This window comes from Ornithodoros turicata, chromosome 6 (genome assembly GCF_037126465.1).
Source record: "Ornithodoros turicata isolate Travis chromosome 6, ASM3712646v1, whole genome shotgun sequence".
In the NCBI taxonomy this organism is placed as follows: Eukaryota; Metazoa; Arthropoda; class Arachnida; order Ixodida; family Argasidae; genus Ornithodoros; species Ornithodoros turicata.
Genome location: NC_088206.1, coordinates 15733268 through 15744306, shown reverse-complemented (window position 1 = coordinate 15744306; position 11039 = coordinate 15733268). Strand labels below are relative to the sequence as shown.

Here is an 11039-nt window from a genome sequence, read left to right as displayed (position 1 = left end):
GTGCTCAACGTTGGCAAGTACGCCACACTCGTTGCACATAGGGCTAGCCTCACAGCCTAGCTGGTATCGATAGGACGGAGTGAAGGCCACATTCAGACGTAGCCTGTGGATGAGTGACTTTAGAGGACGAGGAAGCTTTGCAGGCAGTCTGTATGACAGCGTTGGGTCTACATTCCCCAAAGAGGACATAGTTGGAATGTCGTGTTGCCACTGTAGTGTAGACCAGGAATCGGACAAATGCCTGAGGAGGGATCTTCTGTCTCCTCTCGAGAGTATAATGGGCATAGAAGGTCGTTGTTGGTGTGCAGCGGCAGCGGCAGCGTCGGCCTCGTGGTTCCCAGTTATTCCGCAATGCCCTGGAACCCACTGAAAGGCAACGTAGTGGGAGCGATCTTGTAGGGACTTCAGGGCGCACAGGATGTCTATCACCACTGAGGCAAGGGAACCGCGGATGCCCATGTTTTTAATGCACAGGAGAGCTGCTTTGGAGTCTGTGTAAATTACCCAGTGCCGCGGTTCACAGTCTTCCGCATATGTCAAAAATAACAAGATAGCATAAAGTTCAGCGGATGTCGATGAGGTACGGTGAGATAGACGGCTTGTATTCAGTTTGACGAAGATGCTTCCTAAACCCGCTCTTCATTCCGAAAGGTCAAATGCAAGGCATCCTTAAGATATGAGTCAGTATATACTGTATTCAGGAGTATTTATAAAGTATTTACAAGAATTAATACCCGAAAATTTGTATTTAAATATAATTATAAATACATTTTTCGAGTCTGTATTTAAATACAAAATATAAATACATGTATCTATATATTAAATAGTATTTTAAGTACAATGTATTTAAATACTGCCCATCCCTGATCCAGCGGTACCGCGGTATCGCTGCAGCGGATGCCCTCTCATAAAGGAATTTCAGGGAATGACCGAGCTGATGAGCTGGCCAAAGCAGCTACAAAAATCGAATCAAAAGAACAGGCGCCTTCAAGTAGTTTCGCCTGCTCCAGAGCCATCAAAAGACACGTACGAAGGTTACATCCTGATACACGAACGGGAGACGGGTCTGCACCCCCACCCTGTGCAACGAGTGGCCTCTCCAAGGCTGAGGTTTCCCTCCTGTTTCGCATCCGATCTCGTAGTACCTATATTCACGTGCGCCCACACTTTCAAACTCGGCCGCACTTCCAGTCCAAATTGTCGTCAATGCGGTGTGAGCCAGAGACGGAGGAACACATTATAATGGTGTGTCCAGCTACATCCGACGCCAGGCGGGAGCTCCAGAAAACAGCGCAGCACCCTGGAACATCAGAGCTGCAAATTGAGGAGATCGTTCATCCACGTGGCTACCTCCAGAGCTGCGAATCCGTACAGAAAGCCCTGCTGAACTTTCTGAAGGCAGTGGGCCCTCACGGTCGGTTGTAGTGCAGGAAACTGTAGAACCAGACGTGTGAGCCTTCCCCCTTCCTCACCCCCCTTTCATCCCATCCTCGAGCAACGTGCCGCCAACCTAAGCAGGCAGACCGTTCGAATCCCCCCCCCCTCGAGCATCTCTACGGCACCCGCGCTCCGTCTGTTGCTAACACTCCGTTTCGGATGTACAGGATTCGGGGAAAAAGTAGCTCCCCGAATTGTCCACCTGTGTCCCCTCTTGCGGACACGAAACACGTCCTCTACACTCTTAAAAATGAACTTCACCACATAGCACGATCCTAGCCAACCATCATCCCGAATGACAACGTTCTCGCCCCTGATTTGTTGAAAACGGGAGGAGGAGCCTATTTTGTGCCATTATGCACGGCACAAAATAGGCTCCTCCTCCCGTTTTCAACAAATCAGGGGCGAGAACGTTGTCATTCGGGATGATGGTTGGCTAGGATCGTGCTATGTGGTGAAGTTCATTTCTAAAAGTGTACACTGTTAAAACAGAACTTCACCACATAGCACGCTCATAGCCAACCATCATTCCGAATGATATCATTCTGTGTATTGATTTCTTGAAAATGAGGAGGCGCCTATCTGGGACACATTATCGTGTCCCAGATAGGCGCCTCTCCTCTGTTTTTAACAAATCAGGACACAGAATGATATTATTCGGAATGATGGTTGGCTAGGAGCGTGCTAAGTGCTGTTTTAACAGTGTAGTTCCACCGTGCTGTTCACGAACAACGCTCCAGGTCACAGCGAGTCTTTTGAGTTTGAGAGCGGTACCCGGTCCTTGGGCCGAATCGTCGTTACGGCCTTTGACCACCCGGAAGTGTTTGGACATTTCCTTACTGATACAGGAGCAGCCTTTGGACAGTGTATCATATCAGTACTGGTGCAGTGGGTGCCCCGGCATACACGGCTATACACGGAAACACCTGTGCTGATGCGGCCACGCCGGTGCCCCTACACTCTTCAAAATGAACTTCACCGCATAGCACGCTACTGGACAACCACCATCTTTTAATGATATCGTTATGAAAACGGGAGGCGTACGCCTTTTCTGCGACAATTATGAACAGCATAAGTGTCACAAAAAAGGCGTACGCTTCCCGTTTTCAACAAATCAGGGCAGATAATGATATCATTACCTGGTGTCTGTACTCTTAGAAATGAACTTCACCACATAGCACGCTCCTAGCCAACCATCATCCCGAATGACAAAGTTCTCGCCCCTGATTTGTTGAAAACGGGAGGAGGAGCCTTTTTTGTGGCATTATGCACGGCACAAAATAGGCTCCTCCTCCCGTTTTCAACAAATCTAGAGCGACAACGTTGTCATTCGGGGTGATGGTTGGCTAGGAGCGTGCTATGTGGTGAAGTTCATTTTTAAGAGTGTGCGTGTCGCCTGCTAAAACGGCATCTCCGCGGCGACGGCACCCGTCACTTTCTTGTGGACGCCATCTGACCTCATGCATTCTTGCAGTTCATCGACCCCTCACTGGAGTTTGTCATCGGTTGCTGCTGCTGTACCCGCGAAGAAGAGTCCCTTCTACGTCGTCTACCGCTGAACGTTGCCCTCACCCGTTCACTCCTGTTGAAAATGGGCCGCGTCGCATCTCCCGCTTGGCCCTGCTGCGCCGTAGAAGACGATATCCCCCATCAGCTCCTGCACTCCTCCTGCACTGCTCCTGCACTGTCGACGTCACCGGTGTTCCTGGATATGGTCTGCGACGCACTTACCTCAAGGTTCCCATTTCTTGGGATTAATGAGACTCCACAGCGCGTCTTTACTACTTTTTATAATACAATAATTTTATTTGTACATAGTCCGGCGCTGTGACGTCACGCCTAAGTTATTATACAAGCGTTATATCCGTAGTGAAGCATACAACCTCCACGCTGTCGGCGATGATCTTGATAGTCACCGTGGTCGTCATCTGAAGGAGAAGGTTTATGATTGTCGTTAACAACAGTCAGTGAAAAAATAAAATTAAAATAAAACGAATAAAGCCGGTTTGAATCCACGAGGAGAAAACCAAATAAAGGCTAACGGCGAGCCATTTATTCTTTCGCGGGACGGATGACTGTCTGGCATGAAAATTTCTGCACAGTTTGTAGAAAGTGTGGGCGTGCGCCCTTTTGTGACACTTAACATAACCGCATAAGTGTGCGCAGTGCTGTAGCCAAAGTGGGATTTCGAGAGTTCAACCTCCCGCCCCAACGAAATCGCACTCTCTTAAAAATGAACTTCACGGCATAGCGCGCTCCTAGCCAACCATCGTCTCGAATGATATCGTTATCTGCCCTGATTTATTTATTTTTTATTTTATTTGGTCATACGTTAAAGACCCAAAGGGTACTACATAACGGTGGAGGGAACGGCACCAAAGGTGCGCAAATGAAGAAAAGAAGCAAGCAGAACGTGACATGAATTGTAATGGTCAACACACAAAGATTATAAGAATATTAACTTGGTAACAGTGATGCAAGATAACACTTGCGCTCTCGTTCTCTGTGGTACACCGAGGAAATTCGTCATACAAGATACACAAGGGCAAGTAGCCATCAACAAATCGGCTTACTGCAGCTTTAAAATCCTGAGGGTCACGGATATCAACAATGGACTGGGGAAGAGCATTCAAGGCCTTAGCCACCCGAGGGCAAAATGAGTAGAGAAAGAAATCGTGGTTGCAGTGAGTCATCCCTACCTTGTAGGAATGATCCACCCTGGGAGGAATAAATGATGCTCTCAACAGTAGCTCAGAATGTAACATGTGGTTGTGAAAAATCTTATGAAATAGGCACAGACTAGAAACCATCCGACGCCTGCTGAGATTAATGATAGAAAGCTGAGTTTTCATGCTGGATATACTATTCTGGGAACTGAACTCGTTATAAATGAAGCGGACAGCTCGATTCTGTACTGCTTCGAGAGCATGCGCATATGTGATTTGGTATGGATCCCATATTGGAGTGGCGTACTCAAGCTTAGGCCTTATAAGAGTGGTATAAGCAAGTTTTTTTTATTGACAGTGGGGTCAAGCGAAGATTGCGACGTATGAATCCTAGAGATCGGTTGGCGCTAGAAATGGTATGAGATAAGTGTTCTGACCATGACAAATTACAAGACAGATGAAGGCCAAGGTACTTGTAAGAGGAAACACGTTCTATTTCATAACGACCCAGAAGATATGTAAACGCATGCCCTGAAGACACTGTGCGAGAGAAGGTCATGACCTTACTCTTGTTGATATTGATTGGCATCTGCCAGGTATTGCACCATTCAGATATCTTATCTAAGTCAGACTGAAGAATCTGATACTAAAAGCTGTCACGAACTGAACAATAAACGACACAATCGTCGGCGAAAAGTCGAACTCGAGAAGATAAACCAACTGGGAGGTCATTAATAAAGATTAAGAAAAGTAAGGGACCCATAACTGATCCCTGGGGTATTCCGGATGTAACGGTCGCTAGAGAGGATGGAACGCCATTGACGGTGCCAAATTGCTTTCGGTGCTCGAGAAAGTTGAGGATCCCGATAAAGACAGACGGATCGATATTGAGACGAGAAAGTTTCTGAAGAAGGCGATGATGTGGCACCCTGTCGAACGCTTTCGCGAAATCAAGGAATACCGCATCCACCTGACCCCCAGTGTCAAGAGTGGAAAGTATGTCATGGGTTAGACCTGACAGTTGTGTCTCACACGAATATCCTCTGCGGAAACCATGCATGCTGAAAAGTGTAGAAAAACTCATTCGCCTCAAGAAAGCTGTGCTTGAGGATAATATGCTCCAAAAATTTGCAAGGAAGGGAAGTAAGAGATATTGGTCTGTAGTTAGATGGGCTGTGCTTGTCTCCGGATTTATACACTGGAATGATCTTCCTCACAAGCCAGTCACTGGGGATATCACCGGTCACAAGAGATTGTTCCAAAATTAAGACCAAGTATTTAGCTGATATGTACTTGGTATTTTTCAGAAGTTTTGAGTTTATGCCATCCATGCCACATGATGAAGATAGTTCACCTGATAGTACAGAACTTCACCACATAGCACTCTCCTAGCCAACCATCATCGCGAGTGACATCGTTCTCTCCCCTGATTTGTTGAAAACGGGAGGCGTACGCCTTTTTGTGACACTTATGCAGAAATGGTAATTGTCACAAATCAAGAGTGATAGAGGTATCACTCTGTACAATGGTTGGCCTTCAGCGTGCTATCTGGTGAAGTTCATTTTTAAGAGTGTAGCTTATCTCTAAATAGGTTCCAATTTTCGGCGACGGTTTTTTGTTGAAAACGGGAGGCGTACGCCTTTTTTTTCTGTGGCACTTATGCTGTTCATAATTGTCACAAAAAGAAATACGCCTCATTTTCAACAAATCATGGCAGATAACGATAGCTTTCGAGATTATGGTTGGCTAGGAGCGTCCTATGCGGTGGAGTTCATTTTTAAGAGTGTACTTTTGGTAGTGCATTTGGGAGAGGGAAGGCGAGGGTGAAACTCTCTTCCTCATAGAACCCCTCCCGCAATGCATTCTTCTGGTTACGACACCGAGTGAGTGTGTCATTCGGTGAAGTTCTCTTCGAATTCGGAGTGTGGTACTGTGGTACTTACTGAGGGAATCCATTTGCTTGGCTGAATGTTCTGAAAGGCTTCGTAGGTCTGTCCGGCCACGACGGGACACTTGATGCTTTTGCAGAGATCTGGTTCTGCGCCTGGCACCCAGTACTTGATGCCCCAGAATTTGAAGCGAGCATCCAAGGACAATTTCGTACTGTTGACGTCTGAAAGAGAGAGAGAGAAAAAATGGAGGATTGAATTGATCTGAATTGTCAGTAAAAATCTGGCATATATGATGCAAGTTACGTCAAATGAACGACAGCGACAGGGCTGAAGGGTTGAGGGACCGTAAGGTGTGACTACGTCAGTAAGAGGTAGTCGAGGCAGCCCCCACTTAATACAGGTGGAGTTTAGGAAAAAGCTTCCGGGGAACAGCACCACAAACGATACTGCCTCGACAACCATTTTATGGGCCGCGCATTATTCATACACTCTTAAAAAAGAACTTCACCTCATAGCACGCTCCTAGCAAACCATAATGTCCATTGATATCGTTATCTGCCCTGATTTGTTGAAAACGGGGGGCGTACGCCTTTTCTGTGACAATTATGAACAGCATAAGTGTCACAAAAATGGCGTACGCCTCCCGTTTTCAACAAATCAGGGCAGATAACGATATCATTCAAGATGATGGTTGGCTAGGAGCGTGCGAGGTGAAGTTCATTTTTAAGAGTGGAGACACGGCACACCCGGGAGCGGACCGCATTATCAAAGGTCCCTTCTCCAATATATGAAGGAGGGCTCCCCTTTGCCTCCTTCCACCACGTACGTCTTGGGTAGATAGAAAGTGTCCCTAATCTTGGTCACAATAAGGTGTACCCCTGCCGTTTTTCAACTTATCGGGTTAGAGAAAGATGTCATTCAGAATAAAGCGTGTTGCAGCACTGTTAAAACAGAACTTCACCACATAGCACGCTCCTAGCCAACCATCATCCCGAGTGATATCATCCCGTGTCCCTATTTGCTGAAAATGGCAATGGTGAAGTTCTGTCCTAGCAGTGTGGGACCGCGTTGTGCGGTGAAGAAAAGTAAGTATATAAAGGCCTGTTCCGACATATAGCAGCACGATATTATAGCGCTACAAAACAGCGCGCAAAAACATCGCTCACTGTTATCAGACGGTTTACACTTGGAAAGCGGCGCTAGCGCTATAACTTAGCGGAAGTTCGGTGGTCGTTTCCGGTTTCTCCCATCATGACGTCATGCGGACGAACAAGTTCCATCAGCTGACTGAACGAAAAATTACCAGACATTTTGGATGACAGACTCGCCGGTTCCACTGCGGTCGTCGTGCCGTGAAAGGCGGAAACAAACAACTCCACGACTTCCTCAACATCATAGCTGAAGGGCCTCCTCATTGGCCAACACGAATGTAGTGCTAGTATATTAGCGCTGAAAAAGTTGACACGAGCTCAACTGCAGCGAGCGCTAATTTTTAGCGGTTTGGAGCACTGCGAGAAGGGAAATATCGCGCTATTTTATAGCGCTATATAGCAAATCGCTATATGTCGGAACTGGTCTTAAGTAAGAAGAAGTGAATCGAAAATTATGAATTCGTAACGTTCCTTTCACTTACGTGGGATGGCTGCAATGGAGAGAACCGACCGCTTGCCTCTATGGACTACACAAGGCATAGAATCGCACGGGTCCAGCTTGACATGTACAATCTTTGCTTTTGTCCCTGTTCTCGCAAAGAAAAAGTCACATTCCGTCAAATTCCGTCACACACACACACACACACACACACAAAGCAGTATACTCGCTCGAGCAGCAGCGGCATCAAACGAGGCTGTTATATCCCTGCTGCTTACCGCAATCTTCGAATTGGAGATTCCCCGGCTGGCTGTGTGTCAGCCCGACAAAAACTAATAGGAAGGCTAAGTAATACATCTTGTAACGAATACGTAACGGTCGTTCCGATGATTAACGCATTCATTGAGCTGGAAGGGGTGGCTCGCGTTTTTATATGCATGTAATCTACAGCTAGCCGGTAATCAATATGGATACATCTGTTATAGAAAAAAAAAAAGTCAACGCCGAGTACGAGACATATAGATAACTGGAAGACAACGTCCGCGATATAAAGCAAATACAATGCGGCATTGCCACAGCTCTCATGCGTCATTCGTAAAGAAGAATGGAGGACAACACGCGTGATTCGGAGAACAATAGCATAGTACGACGAACTAAAAAAAAAAAGAAAATGGGTAATTGTGAAGCGATCACGTGTAAGACAAAAGTCAATATGGATGCGATGGATGTCATTAAAAATTTACAAATATTTCGGGTAGCCGACACAATTAAAAGAAGTTGTGCACCCTTTGCCAGGCTGCAAGAGGATCATTAACTAGCAGTGAAGGGTGAAAGAAAAGAAAAAAAAGTAATGATGTCGATGTTCATGTAATGGACATCGACGTTTGACATCATTTGGTCGACATCGGCATCATTTTGTCGAAAAATGATGAAGTTTTCGATGAAGCGGCCCATGTATGTGATGTCCATGTAATGGACATCGACATACAACATATAACACCCTTCGAGCATCAACGTATTTCCGACACCTGAGAAGGATGTGTTCTACATACTCTACAACGCCACACTCACTACAGTTCGGAGAGTCTCGCTTTCCCAGTTTGAAGAGGAGACGTGCGCTGTACGGTATATTGAACCGTACTCTCTAAAAACAGAACTTCACCGCATAGCACACTGTGCGCCAACCATTGCCACGAGTGATAGGGTTATCGCTTCTGATTCGAGGAGAGATGGGGGGGGGGGCATACGCCTTTTTGTGGCAATTTGAATACATGAAAATTCCCACAAAAGGGGGGGGGGGGTAATGGCAGGATAGGCTCGCCGTTGTTGGCCACACAGAAGTGGGCGTCGTCACGACTATAGCAAAAAAAAAAGAAAGAAAAAGAACGCAAAGCAAAACAAAACACAAAGGAAGGACGGACGGATGGAGGATAGAGGAGGTTGAAGGATGGGGATGTGGTGAGGGTGCACGAGTTCATCGGGGAGAGTAGAGTATTAGATGGGTCGATGAGCAAGGCCTGTCTTCAGCAGGAAGAGAATGAGGTTTCTTGCTTTGGCGGAACGTTCGGCAGAAGAACCAGCGGGGTAGAGGATGTCCGCTAGCGTGCCCGAGGTGGAGCGAGGAAAATTGCCACAAAAAGGCGTACGCCCCCCTCTGTCTTCCAATCAGAAGCGATAACCCTATCATTCGTGGCAATGGTTGGCGCACAGCGTGCTATGCGGTGAAGTTCTGTTTTTGGAGTGTAGCCCATGCAGGGCAGTCGTCGTTCGTCGCGTGAAGGAAGGAAGGTGGTACTCGAAAGCGTAACTCAGAATTAGTTGTCCGGGTTAGTGGTCTGATTTATTAGGGGTCCTCTTTGGGAAACACTTTGGAAGCCTGTGTCGTACAAGGATCGCGTGTACCCCTTCCATTATACAGGGTGTCCCAGAAAACGTGTCATTGAATTATAATAGAAAAACTACGCCATCTAGGATCATGCGGTCAACAGCATTTGTTCTTATTAGGTTTTTGCCACCTCCTAATGTGAATGTCATGCACTCCAAGTTTAATTTTGTAAATATTTGCGAACTGAACTCGGAAATTTGCCAAGTAAAGGTCACTTTTTACCCCACCAATATGAAGAGCGTGCCGAATTCACTCAAATTCATGATAATTCACAGTGATATTCACGAGCTATCCCATCGGAAAAAAATAGCCGAATATCATGCTTTTCGGAGCATCGGACCATAGCGCTCGATGACTTTTTGAGCGCAATCGCTCTCAGTGCGACGAAAGGAGGTTCCGAAGCCAGCCCACAGAGTGATAGTAGAAAAAGTAACAGTTACTAAAATTGGGAGAGGGAAAGCATTATTCCAGCGAAAGTCGGACGTGATAAGCCGTGCCTGTTTTATCTCGTTCTGCGATGTCGGGGAGGGCTGGGTTTCCAACCTCCCTTCGTCGGACTGACAAAGATTGCGCTGAAAAATTCATCGTGCGCTATTCTGTGCGACCTCCGTAGAGCATGATGTTCGTCTATTTTTTTCCGATGGGATAGCTCGTGAATATCCCTGTCGATTATCATTAATTTGACTAAATTAGACACGCTCTTCACATTGGTGGGGTAAAAAAGTGACCTTTACTAGGCAAATTTCCGACTTAAGCTCGCAAAAATTTACATAATTAAACTTACGTTACACGACATTCACATGAGGAGTTGGCAAAAACCCAGTAAAAACAAATGCCATTGACCGCATGACTCTATATAGGTGGTGTAGTTTTTTTATTATAATTCAATGGCACGTTTTCTGGGACACCCTGTATAGTGTCCTGACTGGTGTGTTGGTGTGCCACAGTTGTAACAGTCTTGGCTAGCTTCGGCCGTGATGCAGGGGAAATCCGTAAGGGGACTGCTTCGACAGATAAGCTGCTCTGGTGTATGTAAGCCGCAGGGTGGCATTGCAGTTTTCTTTTCGACAGATAATCCGAGGGTACTTATAGGTGAAATTGCGGTACACTTGTTCTTTACTCTGAGTACATTTCAAGTTGTCTGCTTTCCTAGTTTTCTCTTGCAACTTCGCATGAAGTTTTAGAGTACCTTTAAAGTACCAAATTGGTAATATACAGGGTGTTTCAAAAAACGTGTCATTCGGACTTCATAAAAAAACGGTGCGACGGAAAAATACGGGGTAAGCGGCATTTGTTTGGCAACCGAATTTGCCATCTTGCAAAAATATTTTCATTTGATTTTAATTAAAAGAAATTGATTTGAATTGAACTCCAAAATTTCTCAAGTCAACCTAACGTTTTTTTTTACAGAATGAGAGAGCCCGTAGCGAACTTAGTCAGATCCACCAAAAAATCCGCTCGATATTGCAAATCGAACTGCCCAAAAAAAGTCCCGAAACTGAGGCTTCAAAGTTTCGGGTGTTCAACTGCGCACCAAACCAGTCCGAAAGATGCGCGGAGAGGAGGACG

General features: G+C 46.1%; 1 protein-coding gene across 1 annotated transcript; it reads right to left on the bottom strand.

Annotated features, from left to right (window-relative positions):
- Nucleotides 1-3214: 3214 nt before the first annotated feature.
- Nucleotides 3215-8034, bottom strand: LOC135397652 (mite group 2 allergen-like Ixo r 2). Its single transcript, XM_064629263.1, has 4 exons — nt 7864-8034; nt 7629-7733; nt 6047-6216; nt 3215-3365 (listed from the first exon to the last, which is right to left on the bottom strand). The coding sequence occupies exons 1-4, from the start codon at nt 7940-7942 to the stop codon at nt 3285-3287; spliced, it is 435 nt and encodes a 144-aa protein (XP_064485333.1). The 5' UTR covers nt 7943-8034; the 3' UTR covers nt 3215-3284.
- Between the last annotated feature and the right edge of the window lie 3005 nt (nt 8035-11039).

What these genes read in the sequence shown, in the direction of transcription:
- LOC135397652 (XM_064629263.1), bottom strand. Translation starts at nt 7,942, where the DNA reads ATGTATTACTTAGCCTTCCTATTAGTTTTTGTCGGGCTGACACACAGC. An exon ending in TCTCCAATTCGAAGATTGCG is followed by an intron (nt 7,734 to 7,863) that starts GTAAGCAGCAGG and finishes TTGCGAGAACAG; the next exon opens with GGACAAAAGCAAAGATTGTA. An exon ending in CTCCATTGCAGCCATCCCAC is followed by an intron (nt 6,217 to 7,628) that starts GTAAGTGAAAGG and finishes TCTCTCTTTCAG; the next exon opens with ACGTCAACAGTACGAAATTG.